Source organism: Pantherophis guttatus, chromosome 5 (genome assembly GCF_059756535.1).
Source record: "Pantherophis guttatus breed Tessera chromosome 5, ASM5975653v1, whole genome shotgun sequence".
Taxonomy (NCBI): Eukaryota; Metazoa; Chordata; class Lepidosauria; order Squamata; family Colubridae; genus Pantherophis; species Pantherophis guttatus.
The window spans coordinates 32451613-32472205 of record NC_142067.1 but is presented as its reverse complement, the minus strand read 5'-3'; the positions used below and the strand labels follow the sequence as shown (position 1 = coordinate 32472205).

Genomic DNA, 20593 nt, shown 5'->3' with positions numbered 1-20593 from the left:
ACATTGAAAGTACTGTTTTTCCGGTCGTACCGGTCTATCAGGACAACTGTGTCTACCCAATTATGGGATGGAGCATACTGCTTCCGCTTTTCCTTTCAGGCCCAATCCAGGGGCCTTCGTAGGCAGTCGCTTTTGCGATAAACTGTTTTTGTGTTGAATTTGTTTACCGACAGAAACATTTGGGTTTGCATCCCAGAAGGGTATGGCTAGCTGATGAGAGCTAAATAGCCTGAAATAGTTCTATACTAGTCTCCCTTCTTCGTCAGTAAACATAAATTCAACATTGAAAGTACTGCACACATTTTATCTATTTTCCTTGGACTCTGCTTCAATTTTCAGATAAAATCAGATAAAAACATGAAGGGACTCCGTAGGAAAAATTCATTCTGTATGTGAGTAGAATATTAAAGTATATTAAAGCTAAGCATGGCTTAGCGACCATGTGTTCTTACTTTCCTTCAATAGGACATAATTAAATCCTGAATATGTAAAACGAACAATAATTTTGCCTTAGAGCTTAACCTTATTGATAGTTTATAGGATAATCCAAACATTATTGTGATCGTCACCAATGCAGAAAAGTTTTATATTGCAGCAGTAATGGTGTAAATTTTTGATGCTGGTAGTCAATAATATAGATATGCCCATCACATTATTCCCCTTCGGGGTTAATAATGTTAAGCAAAACACAGGAAAAAAACAATAGCAATTGCTTTCTGTAGTCCTGTCCCCTAATGTCCTGTCCCATTGCCTTTCCAGCAATATCTCCTGCCAAACCTAGAATAAAAGCCCTTTTATATATACCTGCTCTAACATATTTTTAATACTGTACTTTAATGCCACCAAATCTAGGTAACAGCTTGCTTATTATTCTCTAAGGAGTTCAGACCTTTTTTTTTTTTTTTTGCTGAGCACGTAGTCAGACCATCAAGGAGAAAAGCACCCTTGACTTTTGCACAGAAAAATCTCGTCACACTGTCCTTCCACAATGTAATAAGAAAGAAAAAAATAGGTAACACTAGGACACCAGATGGTTTTGAACAATGCATAGTCATCTTGAATTAAGGGGTTTATATTATAAGCTTTGTCTAACCAAAGCAGTCAAGACAAATGCGCTCAATTATAGTCCAGAATATATCTACAGTACAGACTGTGTGTAGCCATTTCCTTTTACGAGCAAAACCGCATGAGACAAACCAGTGTTTCTCAACCTCAGCAACTTTAAGATGTATAGACTCCGATATTTAGAATTCACTTGCTAGCATGCTGGGATTTGAAGTCCACACATCTTACAGTGGCTGACGTTGAGGAACACCGAGCTAAACGCGTGAAGAAAAGAGCCTTGTCCTCAGGACTAAAAACTCCTTCTACGCGCGTAAGTGGGAAACACCCCAACTACATTTCCCGACCTGCAGCGCAGCGGTGGGACGGGATAAGTAGCTCTGAAAGTCACCGGGCGGAAGACGGAAGCTTAAGAAACATCTGAATGTTCTGTCTGCTGGGAGCTGTAGTCTTGCGAACCTAGAGGAGGTTGTTTGGAACCGATATCGGAACTGGCGAAACTCGGGAGTGCCTGGACCAGGAGGGATGGATAAATTAAAGCGAGTTCTCAGTGGGCAGGACGCGGAGGACCCGGGACCTCTGGCAGAGGTAAGCTTCTCTTTATTTCAACAGGTTAAAGCGATGCCAAGTTACCACCTGTGTCGTCTTCTTCCGTTTAGGTTGTGTTTTCTTTTGGACTTTCTCCTTTGTCTTGTTTCATCATGTTTTGCTGCTTCTGTCCACCGCCAGTACTCCGTGTAGTCTCCCAAGTGAGCTCTTTCTGCCCATCCCCGTCCTCCTTTTCTTTTCCCACGGATGTTCCCGAGTCTGTTTCTTACTTCTCGTTACTGACAGCTTTTTTAACTAGGCTGGCTGTGTGTGTGTATATTTATATATATAAATATATAAACTTACATAAACAAATATATAAACACTGCCCTAGAGTTAAAAGCACCAGAACTTTGCAGAATGAAGAAAATGACACCTGTAAATAGGTTTTAGATCACAACTTTCACCAACCTCAGCCAGAATGACTGTAGTCGCTGGAGTAATGTAAATTATAATTTACATTACTCCAGCGACTACGGTCATTCTGGCTGAGGTTGGTGAAAGTTGTGATCTAAAACCTATTTACAGGTGTCATTTTCTTCATTCTGCAAAGTTCTGGTGCTTTTAACTCTAGGGCAGTGTTTCTCAACCTTGGTAGTGTAGGAAGTTAGCACCCACCCCTTTCCTGGAAAAATGAAATATTTTAGCAAATATTAAAAAGGCAGAATATTATGTTTCCCTGGTTGAGAAATGGAGAAACGTGATTTAAAGACAAAGCAACTCCCACCTTCCTGCCCCCCAACCCACCTTTGTTAATGGGTCAGAGGCAGAAACTCAATCCTTGTCAATGGACCTTCAACTGCAACACAATAGGACCCATCTAGGACAGAAAGTCACCACATGGCACCTGGGAAGATTACATCAGCCAGCAAGGCTAGCTAAGACCCCCACCCCCTGGGAGTCTGATAACCAATCAGGATACTCTTTCTGGGGCCCAGGATGTTCAAAGCCAGAGAAAGCATAAAACCCGGAGACTCGCTGTATCTGCTCTTTTCTGTTCAGGAACTCAAGCCATGTGATCCTGTCCACCATTAAACTATCTTTCCAAGCAGTCTCCATGTTTCCAGTGTCTTTTTCCTCACTTGGAGCAGAACCCAGAAGGATATTTCTTCCAATAGTAGCTTGAAGATGGGTGGATTTCAACTCCCAGAATCCCCCAGCCAGCAGCACTGGCTGGGGGATTCTGGGAGTTGAAGTCCACCCATCTTCAAGCTTCCAAGATTGAGAAACACTGCTGTAGGGTAATAATCCTAATTTTGAATAAAGGCACTGTGCTCCCACACATCATGGCTGTATTAGCAGGATGTATTTGAGCCATTAATAGTCACCTCTTAGCCTAGCATGCTGAGTAAACAGTTCCTCCGGTTAGTTTATGCTACTGTGTTGTGTAAATCCAGAAATTTGGGTTATGTGAAGGAATCATGATTAGGGTAAACATGGATGAGTCGTATATGCACACCTTTCTGTCAGTACTTGCGTAATTTACTTGTTTCTTTATTACACTTCCAACATTTTTAGCCTTTGACATTACAGTATATATATTTTTTTTAAAAAAGGAAGACACGAATTATTGCTTCTTAGTCTTAGAAAATTTGCCATTTCTCCTTTGGTATTTTGTTTTGATGAAATGAATGTCTTTATAGTTTCACAGATACTGAAAAAGTGCAGAGTCCCATTTTGATAGATATCATGGCTAGAGAATTAAAAAAGAGTTTTTAATTTTTACCAAATTTAAAATATGTCTCTGGTATACTGAAGAGGTATCTGAAACACTGAAAACAGGATAGGGTCTCATGGGAAGAAATTATGAAAAGGTTGTATCAGTAACAAGCAAATCACTCTGAGCAGTATTTGCAAAGCACAAGCATATAGGAACAAACAAACAATGAAAGGCTTTGCAGATTAAAATGGTTATGAAAGTTATGGCTAAATTTGTGGTTTAATTACTCAGGGGAGTTATTTAAAAATTAAAGCCAATGTAGAGCACTGATTAACCAGTTTGACGGGCAGCTGGAAAACCCAGATTTGAGTCAGCCTTCAGCTTTGAAAGCAGCGTAAATGGCTTTGGGCAGTCTTATATGAAGGGCCACGGATCTTTTCATGCCAGGAATTAGAAATGATTAGTATTTTCTTAAAAAAGAAGCACAACAGCCTTACTTTGGACTATTTCAAAATACTGTACATTTATTTACTATATTATTAGATTTATATCCTACATATATTTGTACCAAAGTGGTGTACACTGTTGCCTCCTGTTTCCCCACTGCTTTATCTGGAAGATATTTTATTTTTCAATTAAAATTAGAAACTCCAAAAGCTTATTTAGCAGGTAGCTTTTACCATTATAAAAGCATGATTTTAAATTTAAGCTAAAAGCTAAAACCAGCAGCGGTTGGGCATAACATATAAGCAGTAAAACAGCAGAAAGAGAGTAAATTTAATGAATTTTGGTAGTGTATAAATGTTAAAATGTTAATCTGATAGCGCATGAGAAAGCGGGAGAGGAAACCCAGGCAACAATGGAGAGTATTTTAGAACTAAGAAAGTTTCTAGTAAAAAAACGCAGTCCAGTGTTACCACTCCTTGGCATGGATGAAACTTAAAATGGAACCATTTTATTTTAAAACATTTTTAAAGAAGATGTTTGATACTTCCTGCTGTTACTAAGCTGCTAGGAAAAAAAATAGAAAGCAACAGCTACTATGTTGTTTGACACTGATCTTTGCTTATTTACAAACCTAAAGAGAATCTTCTTGTTAATGCATGGGAAGACTGGGCACTGTTGGCTATACTGGGAAATTGAAAAACAATCCTGGAAGAAGACAGTGGGAAAACACTGCATAATGCTGCCAAGAAAGCTTCATAGATGCATTCATCAAGAACTGAATTGATTTGTTAGCATCCTTATTTTACCTTTTAATATTTCCAGATAGCTGATGCAACTACCTTAAGCTGGAGTACCAGACTGAAAGCTTTCATAGCTTGTTTTATAATAGGATTTCTGTGTTCTTTTCTGGTAAGTTTTTAATTTCTTCTATTCTTATCACAAAATTCTGCTCTTATGGGACACTTATCACCTGCAGTACAAAATAGTATTGATGCTGACACTTATTCTCAACTGCTTCTTATTGTACATCATGGATATATCCTAACTGAAGTAACACATGTGTTTTGGCGAATGGGTTTTGATTTATTCTCCAAACTATCAAAAGTACTTTCCACTACCAGTTCTCCAGAACTGATCAGAACCTGCTGAAACCCACCTCTGCTGCAATCTCTTAAAGTGCAATTGCCATATAAAATAGTCAAAATAAAACTTGCTGATTGAACATTAAAAGACTTTAATATTTAATGCCCTGGAATTAGGATTCTCTATACTCAAGGGGCAACAAAGCACATGCTATGCTTCCTACTTGTGTACTGAAGGGGCAACAAACCAAAAAATTATAAGCAAACAAAAAATAAATTGTAGTTCAGTGAGTGTACTCCCAAGTAAGTATATTGTGCAGTATATCATTTTAGCATATTTTTTCCTAGCCGAACCATACCTCTTTGTTTCTTGAAGAAAACTACATTAATTGCCAAATAATTAACTGAAGGCATGTCTATCTGGATCCGCTCCAGTCCGGCTTCAAGCCTGGGCACAGCATGGAAACGGCATTGGTTGCATTGGTGGATGATCTCTGAAGGGCTTGGGATAGGGGTTGTTCCTCTATCCTAGTCCTGTTAGATCTCTCAGCGGTTTTTGATACCATCGACCATGGTATCATGCTGCGCCGGTTGGACAGATTGGGGATGGGAGGCACCGTTTTACGGTGGTTCTCCTCCTATCTCTCTGACCGGTCGCAGTCGGTGTTGGCAGGAGGGCAGAGGTCAACCCCGAGGCACCTTGTTTGTGGGGTGCTGCAGGGGTCGATCCTCTCACTCCTCCTGTTCAACATTTATGTGAAGCCGCTGGGCGAGATCATCTGTGGTTTTGGGGTGGAGTTCCATCAGTACGCTGATGATACTCAGCTGTACATCTCTACCCCAGGCCATCCCAATGATGCCCTTGAAGTGATGTCCCGGTGCCTAGAGGCCGTGTGGGTCTGGATGGAGAGAAACAGGCTCCAACTCAACCCTTCCAAGACCAAGTGACTGTGGCTGCCGGCGTCCCGATATAGCCAGCTGGTGCCATCGCTGGCTATTGGGGGTGAGTCACTGGCCCCCATGGAGAGGGCTCGCAATTTGGGCATCCTCCTGGACGCATGGCTGTCTTTAGAAGAGCATATGACGGCCGTGGCCACGGGGGGCTTTTTATCAGGTTCGCCTGATTTGCCAGTTACGTCCCTTTCTGGATCGGGACTCCTTATGCACGGTCACTCAGGCACTCGTCACCCCCTGCCTGGACTACTGTAATGCTCTCTACATGGGGCTCCCCTTGAGGAGCACCCGGAGGCTCCAACTGGTGCAGAATGCGGGGGATTATGGGACCGACGGAGCGCTCCCATGTGACACCCCTCCTGCGCGAGCTGCATTGGCTCCTGTGGCCTTCCGGGTGCGCTTCAAGGTGTTCGTTACCACCTTTAAAGCGCTCCATGGCTTAGGGCCTGGGTACTTACGGGACCGCCTTCTGCCACCGATAGCCTCCCACGGGCCAGTATGCTCCCACAGAGCGGGACTCCTCAGGGTGCCGTCGGCCAGACAATGTTGGCTGGCGACCCCAGGGCGAGGGCCTTCTCTGTGGCAGCACCTGGAACGACCTCCCCCAGAGATATGTAGGATCCCAGATCTCCGTGCTTTTCGCCGTGCCCTTAAAACTTTTTTATTTCATCAAGCCGGGCTGGCTTAACCCCCCCCTCCTTTAGATATTTTTAATTGTTAATTGATTTTAGTTGGGGTGTTTTAAATTTATTGGGCCAAAATTTGTTTAATTCTTTTTATAAAAAAATTTAAATTTTGTATGCGATGTTCACCGCCCTGAGTCCAGTGGGAGAAGGGCGGTATAAAAATCTAAATAAAATAAATAAATAAATAAATAAATAAATAAATAAAATCAAAGACTGTCTGCAGAATACTTCTCTTCAGCCTCTTAGAGACACTTTTCCATTTCCTCCCTATTTGTGATTGCTGATCAGGGCATTTCCTGTGTCCATGGGGTGTACTCAAAGCCGAGTTCCCTCTCCACCCACTTATACATGGATTATGCTATTTTGGCTAAGTAAGGATTAACATTCAAGAAGTTTGAGTTTATTATTATATGATAATTGCTCCCTCTGAAAACAGGACTGTGAATTATACATAGTAATGTTGTCTTAAGTTTCTTTATTGGCATATTTAATGCTTTAACAAACAGACTCTGAGAGTTAATAAGAGAATCTGAATTTAATAGCCCCTTATACTTTTATCTACAGTACAGTATATACATTTTTTACAGGCTCCTTATTTCATTTTCTCTTTTTTAGGGTTCATGTCTACTATGGGTTCCTAAGAAAGGAGTTATCTTGTTTGGAGTATTTTACACCCTGGGAAATATCTCCTCCCTTGGAAGGTAAATGATTCTTATTTTGAACTTGTAGATGATAAAAGACTTTCAAATGTATTAATGAGATTAGCATTAGTAATACTTGAAATACATAACTCTGTTAATTTCTGCTGCTATGTGATTAAGTCAAAATATTTTTATTCTATATATTTGTTGAAGGTTATGTTAATCATTTTCTTTTGCAGTACCGTCTTTCTTATGGGACCAGTGAAACAATTAAAAAGAATGTTTGAACCCACTCGTTTGATAGCTACAATTCTTATGCTTGTAAGTCATTTCTCTTGTTCGTTTCTTAATGACTAATGAGAATGTTCAATTCAATATTGTTTGTACAGAGGGGTATACATGATTTCAAAGCTACTTTTTTCTGGTCTTTAAAAACCTCAATTTCTAATTGCCCTGCAAAAATTAGAAATTTTAAAAAAGAGCTTTTGCAGAAAAAAGCAGAATTGTAGTATTCAGTCTTTAAGAGATTTATATATCTGGCATATCATCTCTTTAAAATGATAGAAAGTTAGTCCCACCACCCTATGATGCTGAAAAAAAACCTCAGAGACTGGGTTTTTTAAAGTTCATCTCTTTGCCCAAAAAGTTGTCCCACATTCTTTTAAAGAAGTTTAGATAAATACCATTTTGCTTTTTAAAAAAAATTGCTTTTGCTCATAACTATAAATGGATATAGATTACTGTAATTGTCTATGGTTCTTAAGGGTTTTATAATAAGTGAGACTTAATATAGGAACCTGTTGGAAAGAAATACACAATATTTAAATACAAGTTATATACCAAACCACAGGAATCCAATTATTAAGAATAATTGGGATCTTTTATTTGGAAGCTGAATTTGGGGAAAGCAATCTCGTTTTAGTTCCACCTAGATTTCAGATGAAAAGTTATTCCAAGAACAGGTGGTGGCAGTATCAAATCTTTTACCTGGGGGAACAACTTATATCAATACACTCTAGAACTCTGGAAAGAGGAGGAATATATATTTTATTACAAAGATTTATATGACCACTCAATTCAAACAATGTGACTCTGAGTAACATACATCAAAATTAGACAACTTATAAGAAAAAAAGGAATGAAAACCGTACATCATTAAAAAAAAATAACCCACATATGATATAGCTAACAATACACAACCTCTAAAGCAGGGGCCGGCAACCTTAAACCCTTAAAGAGCCACTTGGACCCATTGCCTACAGAAAAAAAACACACCAGGAGCCACAAAACCTGGGTAGCTAACTTGATGTCACTCACTCCCATCCAGTCATATGATCCCCTAGCCACAAAACCATTCCCTGTCTCTCCCCCTCTCCCCCACTCTCTGTATCTATGTGTCTGTCCCTCTCCCTATCTTGCCCTCTCTCCCCGTGTCTCTCTCCCTCTGTATCTCTCTCTCTCTCCTCTTTATGTATCACTTTGTATGTGTCTCTCTCTGTCTCTCTGTGAATCACTCTGTATGTGTCTCTCTCTATGTCTATGTGTGTATGTGTGTGTGTGTGTTTGTGTGTGTGTCTCCCGCCTTCCCTTTGGGCGACAGTCCTCCTCCTCCCCTCTCCTCTTGTAACTCCCTGGCCTGGAGCAAAGCGCAGTAAAGGCGTGCGTGGGGTGGGAGGCCGCTCGCTTAAGAGGGTCTTAACAGGACACGGCTTCTCTCCTGCACTAATGTTCCGGCCATCGCCTTGCTGTGTCCTTGCCCACACCGGCAGCTCTTCGGCTGAGCATGGAGGGAGAGAGAGAGAACACACATGTGTCTTTCCTGAGAGAGTAATTTTAATTCTGTTGAGGCAATTGAAAAGTTCATGTGGATGTGTAATAGTTGCATATTAGGAAGTCATGTGAATTGGCAAAGCAATATGCTACTCTCTCTTATACAACATAAATAGTAATTATCTTGGGGATTTGTATTACCATTTCAAAATGAGGAGTTTCCATTCCTGTCCCATCACTGGTTGGCCCCACCCCTCTCATTTCTTTTTTGGACTCCAGCCCGAAGCAGCAGGAAACAAAGGCTGCCTTAGGTCCAAATGTGGCACAAAGGCAGGTACAGGGCAGCTTCGCTCCTGCACTCTCCAGCGACCCTTCTCCCCCTCCTCCTCTCAGAGAGAGTGCGCACATGCGGGGAGACCCTCTTCAAGCGAGTGCCAAAGCTCAGGAAAGGCACATGCGGGGTGGGCAGTGGCTCACTCAAGGAGGGTCTCCTCACGCGTGTGCATGCTCCCAAGTCAGCCACAGCTGGCCAGAGGGTTATGAGAGGAGGGGGGGAGGAGAGTGCAGGAGAGAAGCTGCCCTGTACCTGCCTTTATGCCAGATTTGCGCGTTAAGGCAGCCTTCGCTTCCTGCCACTTCGGGTTGGAGTCCAAAAAAGAAATGAGGGGGAGGGCCAACCAATGATGGGACAGGGAGACATGGCAGAGGGCCCAAAGAGCTGCTTGCAGCTCCGGAGCCACGGGTTGCTGACCCCTGCTGTAAAGAATTAAAGAGATTTAATTTTACCACCTATGTTTTAGTGTGCAGCAGCTGCCAAAAAAGCCAATGTAGTCCTAGGCCACATGGGGAAATTGGGGAAAAAACAGGGGTTTTCCAAAACCATTTGGGGAGGGGAAATTAAAAAAAAAACCAAAAACCCAGAAATAAATCTATTTTCCCCCAATTTTTCTGGGTTTTTTTCCAGGCCTTCCCATCTTGACTAACAGAGCAATAGAATCAAGATCATGTGAAGTATTAATACCACTTTATAATGACTTGGTAAGACCACACCAATACTACACCCAACTTTGGTCGCCACAATGTAAAAAAGATGTAGAGACCCTAGAAAGAGTGCAGAGAAGAGCAACAAAGATGATTAGGGGACTGGAGGCTAAAATATATGAAGAATGGTTGCTGGAATTGGGGATGTCTAGTTCAGGGGTGTCAAACTCAATTTCATTGAGGACCGCATCGGGGTTGTGTTTGGCCCCAGGGGCCAGGGTGTGTGTGTATCCAGGGTAGGCATGGCCAGTTCGACGTCACTAGTGTCGGTGGCATCTTTGATAGTTCGAGCACTCTGCCAGCAAAAACAGGCTCCTGATCTCCATTTCCAGCTGTGATGGCCTCCTGCAACTTTCTGCCAGGGAAAACAGAGCCCTCCCAAGCTCTGTTTTCACTGGCGGAGGTGCCACAGGTCGGTCTTCAGCTGTTTCCAGGGCAGCCTCGCAGGCCAGATCTAAGCACTCCATGGGCCTTGAGTTTGACACCCTGATCTAGTTTAATGCAAAGAAGGACTACAGGTGACATGATAGCAGTATTCCAATATCTCGGGTTACCACAAGAAAAGGGAGTCAACCTATTTTCCAAAGCACCCGAAGACAGGACGAGAAGCAATGGATGGAAAATAATCAAGGATAGAAGCAAGCTAGAACTAAGGAGAAATTTCCTGACAGTTAGAACAATTAATCAGTGGAACAAATTGCTTCCAGAAGTTATGTATGTTTTAACACTGGAAGTTTTAAAGAGATTGGACAGCCATTTGTCTGAAATACTACAGGGTTTCCTGCCTGAGCAGAGGGTTGGACTAGAAGACCTCCAATGTCCCTTCAAACTGTGTTCTTCTGTTATGTTTTGATACAGTACATGTCTTATTTGCAGTTTCCCTGTTTATTTATTATTTATTTATTGGTTCGATTTATATGCCGCCCTTTTCCGGAGACTCAGGGCGGCTTACAATGCGTTAAGCAATAGCCTTCATACTTTTGTATATACCTGCTTAGTAGGGCTTTCGCCCCCCCCCAAGCGGTGTGCTTTTTTATACAAAGTCAGCTTATTGCCCCCACAAACCGGGTCCTCATTTTACCTACCTCGAAAGGATGGAAGGCTGAGTCAACCTTGAGCCTGGTGAGATTTGAACTTGCAGTAATTGCAGGCAGCTGGTGTTGCTTTAACCGTGCATTAGTCTGCTGCGCCACCAAGGCTCTTTGCTTCATCATTATCATCTTTAAAATATACATACCATAAACATAAACCATAATAGAAAATTGGGATGTAGGAATTTTTACTTTGGTATGGAGGCAAATGGGAGGTTTTAGGTTGTTGCTTACTTTTTAATGTTATTGTAGGTAGATCTCTGTAGTATTGCTGCTATAGTATTTGGACATGGGTTTTAATCTTTCAGGAAAAGGTGCTGAAATATTTTACCCAATAAGAACCTTATTTCTATGATATTTTACCCAATAAGAACCTTATTTCTATGATATTTTCTATCCATATATTGCATAAGTATAATTCCTAATTAATTTAGAACTTAGAAAGAACATACGTGCAAAAAAGAAAACTTAGATTTTACCAGAACGAGAAACTTTTAGGTTGTATGGGGATAAAGAACAATTACAAACGCACCTTAATTGTTTACTTCAAGATTAACTATTACTATTAAAGCAATGCTTATATGCTTCCTTAAATAAATTAAATTTATTTAGCCCGTTTATTTATTTATTTATCTCTAGCTATTAGGTTAGATAGCATTTCTTATTCAAAGTCTTTTTCTCTGTATATTTTTTTTTTAGTTATGCCTCATATTAACTCTGTGTGCAGCTTTCTGGGTAAGTAAACAAATTTACAGTGTGACTGATATGTCTTAATAAAATAATTTGTAAATAATTGTTGTCTAAGTTGTAACTATCTTTTTCTTTTCAGTGGCATAATAAGGGGCTTACTCTCCTCTTTTGCATTTTACAATTCTTTGCCTTGGCATGGTATGTATCACCTCATTTTTCTTGGCTTTTTTTCCTGTATATATAGATCTTTGACAATAATTGGAAGTTCTTGTGCATCTAGGAAGAAAAGCCTTTCTTATATCTTCATAGACCTTGAATCCTTCTCACATAAAGCATACTATCATGAAGCCAAGATATTTTCTCCTAATCTCCTAGGAATTTTGAAGGCATTGTCCTAAGTATCTCTTTTCATTGTATTTCATATGAGAAACCAGGCCCACATTTGCATATAATGCAAAGGCAGTGATTTGCAGGATTGCATGAACATTCGATTTCTTGATGAGATCTGACTCATTCCGCATCTGAACTCCAGGTTATTCCCGGCATATGAATCTTAGTTCTAAAGTTTTATTAAGAGTCAGTTTGAGGTAATATTTAAAGACAACAGGTTAGAAACCAGACTACTCAAACTTAGGTATAAAGCCAGCTGGGTGACTTTGGGCAAGTCATTCTCTGTCACTCTCCACAACCCTATAAAAAAGACACTTCCAGAATCTTGGGGGGGGGGGGAATCATGGATTAGTCCATAGTTTATTAATTTAAAATCTTCAGTGTTTTCCAGTAAAACAAATAGTTTGTGGGATTCAGAAGGGGCCAAACTGAATAGTAAAACAGATTTCAAGCAAATATATTAGCCATTTCCAAATACTTAATAGTTAAAAGGACAATAACCTAGCTTAAGGTACTAAACCAGTCTGTGCCCAGGTTCTTTAAAAATATCTATTGCAATCTTTATGTTACTCTTATCCAAAGTGTGTGTTTTTCTTGTAAACAGTCTCAGAATTAAACTTCTACCCTAAATCCTCCAAATATGTTTACTAGACTAATAGGATAAAAACAACTCAATCCTAGCTAAAAGAGAAATCAGATTCCAACCAAGATATTATGAGGATCAAATAATTTTTCAATTATACTCAAACATTTTTTTTTAAAAAAAATCACTTGAATACCCAAAAGATTCCCAGTGATATCACTGAAAATCCAGAAGATTAAAATTTCCTTTTTCATATGAAGATGGTAATTTAGTTAAAGAAAACAGTGAGTCTACCAATCTCATAAAACTTCGTCAATTGCTTATCAAGCTTCTTAAAATACTGAATATGAATTAACATTGGATTTCATACACCTGCATATGCATGTATGAAAATCAGCTTAGGGGCTGCATTCATTTTAACGTTTTTCTTTTCTGGAAACTCATTAGGATATGCAGCCATCCATACAAATATGATGACTCAAACATTTAATAATGTTCAGCTCACCAAAGCAGTTTTTATTAGAATTAATATTTGAAGATATTTAAGAACATATGAATAATAAATCCATTCTTGTAGATTTTCTAAAACAATTTGGATATGAATGAAAACATATTATTTATTTGGTTGAATAACCTACTAATTTAGCAACGTTGAACCAAATATATAATAGCAATCTGTGTTTAATTCCAGTGTTTAATTCCAGATCTTCTTTGATTATCTAATAAAATAGGCCATAGTTCCACTATCAAATTTTATATGAATGGAGATGAATTACTTTCTTGACATAGTTTCTCATTTCCACTTACTCTCTTCATCCAATATAATGAAAAATTCACATCATCTCTATAGAATGAAAATCTATGGAAAACATAGTTGGGGTTGGGGGCATCTAATACTTACATTTCTGATTACATATCCTTCCACTTGCAGTGAAATATGATATTACAAATGTACTGACAAAGTTCATTTCTTGAATTCATTTATCTTCTTGATCAGCCATGACCAAAGTGATACAAAGAAAGTTCTGTTGCCCTTGTTTTCTAGAACTTCATTCCCCTGTTCCTGAGATCAGTCATCACTACCCTAAAAGTCAGCCTTATATAAATTGATTTTAAAATTAAAGCCTTAGTCTTAGTGTAGTTCAGCATGGCCTAACTTGGCACACTGCTGCCCAGCATCTGCGTTCAGCCATGTATAATGTAGTGCGTTAACAATGTTGAATTTTGAGAGGAAGGTGATTTTCTGTGTTCTTCCTAATAAAGTAATTTGTGCTATTCTTTTTCTAGGTACAGCATTTCTTACATACCATTTGCAAGGTAATCTTGATTGCCCGCATTTTGTTCATGGGACAAACATATTTCTTCCGTGGTTCATATGGGTTGGAAAGTCAAACTAACCTTAATGAAAAGCTGTTCTGTGTGCCAGAAATCCAAGAATTACTTATAAAAACTATATACTTCCTGGCAGGAATGACAGGTACCTGATTGTTTTAGTGAAATACTGCCATCAGTATAGAGAGTTGCTTTACAAATGAATGCTGAAAAGTTTTAATGTGAATGATGAAAAGTTTAAATCTATATTATGATGAAGGAAGATGAAGAAAGGAGAGAATATGGAGACATAGGTATGTGATTAATTCAGAGAGTAGCATGGGACAACTCTAATTAGTTTGAAGAAGAAAAGGATTGACAAATATAGAGTTATGATACTGAGGACTTTCTGTGTAATAAATATCAAGATTACTCCTTGTCAGGATTTCATGGGAGATACGAGTTTTGAGATAGGATTAAAGGAAATATAGAGAGAGTTTGTTTGGTGTCATTGGTTTAACTAAGGCAGCTCATGGGTTCATATACTGCCTTAAGTCATAATATGGATCATTGGGCTTAGCAAAACTCCCTCAATTGTAACTTTGCTAATGAACTGTACCTAAATATACTGGTGTTGTCTAAATCTAGTCACCCTTAGCTTCATCAGGATTTCTTTTCACAGGGATGCTGTGAAAAAATGTTTTGCTGCGTGCCTCACATAACAGGTAAACAAACAACCTAACGACTTCCAGAAAATACAGCGACTGGTACGTTAGAGTAAAATGGTTATATCCTTATTTTTAGACACGTTCATCTTAATTTATAGCAAAGAAAAGGACTCTACAAACATTTGGAAGGGCCTTGGAGAGATGTTTTGACATTCCATGCAGCATTTTTGAGGTAGTCTGAAAATGTTAGGGAAAATTCAGAAGTACAGAACACAACACTGAGGAGAAGAAACCATGTGCATTGCCATATTCTAGGGATCTGATTTGCTGTCCAGGTTGGGGAAGATAGGCAAGTCCTCCTCCGTGTTCTTTGGATACATTCTATTAGGCAAAGTGGCCCTTTCAGAAGAGCAGCAGAGTTGGGGAAGTCCATTGTAAAGGATATGGAATCTTGAGGTCATCAGCTAATAAGCAGATGGACGGTTGTGGTGTTTCAGTTTTTTACTATATTATAGTTCCTTTATTAGGAACTTGGGCTGTTCTGTTAGCTGGCAAGGAGGCTTCTGCCCTCTGCTTTAGGTGGGAGCTTTGGGGCCAGGGAGGGTCAATTTGGGTCTGATGGAATTAGGCAAAGAGAGGAGCTGGATTTGACTCTGGTAATGTTCAAAACACAGGAATTAAAAGGGTGCATCCTCCATTTTGTTTGCTAGTTATATTTTCTCCACTCCAGAGAAGTGGAATTTAGGTTTATGTTTAAAAAAATGGGGAAAAAAATTAATTAATTTGGAACATAGTCCCCAATTCACTGTGAGGATTAAAATGAATCCTGAAGTAAAACAGGTTTAATAAGGTGTAGATCCCTTTAATTAACCTCTACATAAAACAAGGCAGTTTAATATCTATTTAATTGTTCCCATTTTCTTCATTTAATGCTATGGAATAAGCAATTGCAGATGTAATATAGATGGGCAATAAAAGCTATGATCTTTCTAGTTATTAAACTTTTTTATTTTCAAAAGCTTTTCTACATGTGGGTTCCAGTCTGAGGACATGTATCAGCAGCTGAATTACAAACTAAAGAACAGATTGTTGGAGGGATGCAATTTTTTAAAAAAGGAATATGCATTTCTGTTTATTCCCCAAAAGAATGCCTTCTGTTACTGCAGTTAATATATTCTATTACCAACAGTGTATTCCGGTTTGAAATTGCAATTTACTTTTTAGAAAAACAGTTTTCTGCCTTGCATAAGATAAATCAGATAATTAATGGAGAAATTACTTATAAAACTTTTGGTTTGGCTACTTTTTGCAGGCTAAGTTGGCTATCTTCTTACACTGACGACCACAACACCTGCACAACCAAATGATTCTTGAAACAGCACACACCTGCCTAAGAACAAAGCATTAAGGTGTTAAATTAACATGTGACTCAGAAGACAAAGCTACCATATATTCTCCTGAAGATAACACATTTTATGAAAATTTCAGCATAAATTATGTCTTGTGTTCAGTTGCAAAACTAATAATGTATGCCACAAAAAATATTTTTTTCATATGATTTTATTTTGGAAGTAAAATGAATATTCTAGTAATTGTGGAAGGGGTGGGATGTCATTTTACTTCTTTCTATCAACAGGTTTCTATCAAGTCTATAGGACAGATTATATTTTGGAAAATATTTGCTAAGTGTATAGTGAATTTTTCTCCATAATATTCTACTTACTATCAAAAGATATTTCTAAATGTCTCTTTATGTTCTAAAAATCATGATTTCAAATTGTACGAGAGAAGTTTCTGAAATTAATTTGTTGTCTAACAGGATAGTAAATATAATTCCTTTCTTTAAATTACATGAATTAGTGTCTGATAAGCAAGAGAAACAGTAACTGGAGAAAAGTAGGAGTCATAAAAATAGATAAGATGATTCTCCAAGCATTTCTATTTATGGACTTTTACACATGTGGCCTTGAAATGAAATAAAATCTAGACTTCTGCCTTTATCGGTAATTTATATTCTGAAAAAAATCTCCATGATGCCACTGCAGTGCCTCTCTCATTTTTATTTTCATGTTGGTCAGATATGATTTGTATAATTCAAAAATGTACCATAATCTAACGGGGAGACAAACATCTCAGCTTTTGAGTGCCTTTTTTTTCTCATCCTATCTTTTCTTTCAATATTTTATGTTTGGGTGTATAATCATATTATGTTTCATGCTTTGATTTCCCAAGATGATAGTATCCTGGGATTATTTAAATTGACGGATGTTAGCATATTGGCAATTTTTGCTGCACTTTTTGCTGCATCTTTTTTTCTCCTTTTTGCATTGGCATATTCCTTGGTTATTTTTCATAAGAAGTAAAATTAGTGTGTGTACATGTTAAGAATTATTTGAGAGTTTTTGCAGTTGGTTATCTTGATGCTGTTATGCTTATTCAAAAAAAAAAAATCCAATAATTTTGCTTTTGATGGAATTCATGAACTGTAAGCATTTATTGCCAAAAGAAAAATGATTTACTATCTATGTTAATTATACTGCCTGTTCTGCTGTCTTTCGTCTTTTGAAAGAGACTAATACAGGATATCAGAGCACAGAAATTTACCAGTGAGAAGTAGCCACATTTAACTCTGATTTTGTACACAATGGAACCAATGTTTGTATCTGACTAGTTTACCATAGCTTCTTTGATAAATATTGTTGGTTGTTTTACTCCAGAGATCTTGGAAACTTAATTGTATTGCACTGCTTACCAAGCAAACATATTTATAGATTTGTAAGCTTGATATTTGTGAAATAATTCACTTTTATTATAACTCTCATTATGAATGAAGCACAAAATTGTATACACTGATTGTAAATGAATACAGGTCAGACAACTCTAAGTAATGTATTAAAATTAGGTCTGCAAGACCTCGGTTTTAAGAAATGAACAGATATGATTCTTCCCTACATCTACTTTTTGAAGGAGCATTTAAAATTACTGCTTACAATATAAAACTGCCCAGAACCGTACATTATAAATTTTGAATATATTCTATAGATATTTAACTATATATATTTTATAGGTTTTTATAGTGAAGCAATGTGTAGTTCTTAGTGATAGTGGTAATTGCAGACTCTCTCTCATAGTAGATTGTTGTGGCACAAGAAGGCTCCTGAAATACAAAAGTCAGAATTTAACTTGATGGTGTCTTTTCCTAATGCATTTCTGAAGCACTGAAAAAGATTGGGGACAACAGTCTAAAAGATACAAATCTCTTGTTTCAGGGGTAAATTGTGGTGAATGATTTAACTATAAACTTCATACATTCTGCCTTGGTTTTAAGATCACTTGAATATGAAGTGCTGAGAAATTATTGTATAAACTTAAAAGGATTTGGTGAAGCTTCCTTGATTCCCGCCTTGCGCCCCGCCCTCCTGGGATTTCTTAATTATGTGACTTCTTTCTTTTGGATACCAGCTGGGATCATCTTACCCATTTTCCTTGTTAACATCTTCAGATAATTGAGTTTAACATAACATGCATTGTTGCTACTGATGTGTAATGCATCTTACATCTATTTCTTGTAGAATAACAGAAGGGTAGTAATAGAAATGCTGGAAGATGCAGACATCCACATTAAGAAATTTATAACTTTATGCCAACTACTGGATTGAATCCCACACTGTCATACAGCTATTAGTTCCTGCCTTTACATCTTGCTGCTTCGTGTTAGCCTTCTCCAACTTGATGGTCTCCAAGTTGAAATGAAATTCCCTAACTTCCTAATTAGCATGAAGTCCTCATGGAATCGTCAAATTGGAAAACAGTGCTTAAGAATGGTAGCAAATGAGAAACCCAGCTTTTTAAATCTTTGAAGAAATAACCTTTTGTACAATATGTCTGTTTGAAGTAGGAGAAACTAAAATAATTCTCACAAATTCCAGTTGCAATTATGTCCTTGCTTAACAGAATGTGAACCTGCTAGGTCAACAGTAACATCTTGCCTTTTAAGACAAACAAATGTTCTGTCTTGTCTGACTCTTAAATTATTACAGTACATATCCAACACTAATTGAATCTGTAAATTCAATTTGAGTAATCTCCAATTTTTGACCTTGCTGAATTCTTGTTAGGGATATTTTTACATGTGTTTTAATATAATATTATTAAAGGTATTGAATGTCTTGTAAGAAATCATCCCTGAGTTATTGCTTTTCCCTGCTAAAAATATGTATCAAGGAAGCTGTCTTGATATGGTTATATGGCCTTTCAATAACTTTCTCTCTGAGCCAATGTTCAGCCTTTATGTTCTAGCAAATATAGATATGTATAAATATGTGATTTTTCCCACCCCCTCATATTGTCAGTTTGTTAAATCACTTATCTTTGTGCATTATTTCTGTACTCTTATGATAAACTCTTCCTTAATTGCAGAGAATTGCTATTGCATTTTCTAAAGTATTTCCACTGCTAAATATAAATAATGTGAACTGTTTGAGTTATATATTTATTTGAGGGGGCATGGGAAATGAAGTGCCTACCTCTATAGTTTGACCCAGTCATGTTAGCAGGGATTTCCATAATAGAGTTGTGCAAAGTGTTCAAAAGAGTTACTTTTGAAGAGTGCACAGAGTGCAAATGAATCACCCCTCTTCAAACTGTTAAACCGATTTGTGCAAAGCTTAAAACCCTATTTGGCTTGAAGCAGTCATACAAGGCTTATTAAAGATACAGCTACTTTAATAAGCCAAAGACCGGTTCTTTGTGTAACAGCAGAAAAAACACAACTCTGTTGAATGTTTTGCACAACCCTTGTAATAAGCTATTGATTTTTTTTTTGTTTGAAAAAACATTCCATTTTTGTACACTGGCTTTTGTAACCTTTTCTCTGTGCTGGAAATTTTGTTTGCCTTAAAAGAAAATATCTTTTGAAAGGAACTCTTTTTCAGTACTATATCTCCTTTAATAAAAGTGTTTCCACAATGTATGTCTATATTGTGTTTTTCCTAAAGTCAACTTTGTTGAAATGTTTAGAGTTGTGAAACTTGCTACTGAAGCCATGTCTTCTGAGAACACATTGCTCTTGTCAATATACTGTAATAGAGATTATAAACATTCTTCGAATTCAACATCTATTTTGAAGCTGAAGCTTTGAATTTCTCTCTTGAATTTGAAGCTAAGAAATGAAATGTAGAATCTAGAAGCAAGGGAAAAAAACTAAATAGTAGAACAGATTGTAAAAAAGAACAAAATTACTGGCATCACTGTACATTTTGGTGTTTTATTTAATATAGCATACAATCTTGTTATTGTGAAAATTGAGGTAAACAAATGTTTTAGAGTCTCTTGGAAATAGGGATATAGTTTATGAAAATTCTTATTTTGTCTCTAGAGAAAAGAGAAACTTACCAAAAATACTGATTACATGTGTTTACCAGATCAGCTTCAGCCTCGTGTTGGCTTTCATGTTTAAGAGTTGGAATGTGAATAGTTGAAATTCCTAGTTCATAAAAAGGATTAGGTGAGAAAATAGATCCATTAAAGCTGTCTGAATTTTGACTGTATTTTTAAAAATGATATACAAGTATCATAGATGTTGATATAGTGTTAAAGCTTTAGATAAAACCTTTTCAAAATAAACTTCATAGTTTAACAATATTTCAAATCAACTTTACTAATTTTTATCACATACAGTATAAAAAGAGGTAAAGATAAAGGAATTAAATGGTGAATTAAACTGAAATCTAAGTTGTTGCTATATAAAATTAAACTGAAAATAATTGGACAACAATTGGTTATAGTGCAAATTTGAAGATAAAGACTAATGTTTCTGTGAAAGTAATTTAATTTCTACATAATACTTAGTTAACTTAATGCAGATATGTGTTAACTACCAGTAACAATTTTTAAAAACCTGTATTTAAAATGTGTGGTTTTAAAAAAA

General features: G+C 37.5%; 1 protein-coding gene across 2 annotated transcripts; it reads left to right on the top strand.

Moving 5' to 3' along the window:
* The first annotated feature begins 1414 nt into the window (after positions 1–1414).
* Positions 1415–19632, top strand: SFT2D2 (SFT2 domain containing 2). Of its 2 annotated transcripts, none has more exons than XM_034412120.3 (9): positions 1415–1650; positions 4580–4666; positions 7095–7180; positions 7360–7441; positions 11722–11757; positions 11852–11910; positions 13973–14002; positions 14679–14721; positions 15977–19632. In XM_034412120.3, exons 1-8 carry the CDS (start codon positions 1588–1590, stop codon positions 14716–14718), a joined length of 483 nt encoding a protein of 160 aa, XP_034268011.1. In that variant the 5' UTR covers positions 1415–1587; the 3' UTR covers positions 14719–14721; positions 15977–19632. The 2 variants fall into 2 exon arrangements, with proteins under 2 accessions (XP_034268011.1, XP_034268003.1); XM_034412112.3 differs by having other exon boundaries at positions 1416–1650; positions 14679–14763.
* The last annotated feature ends 961 nt before the right edge of the window (positions 19633–20593 follow it).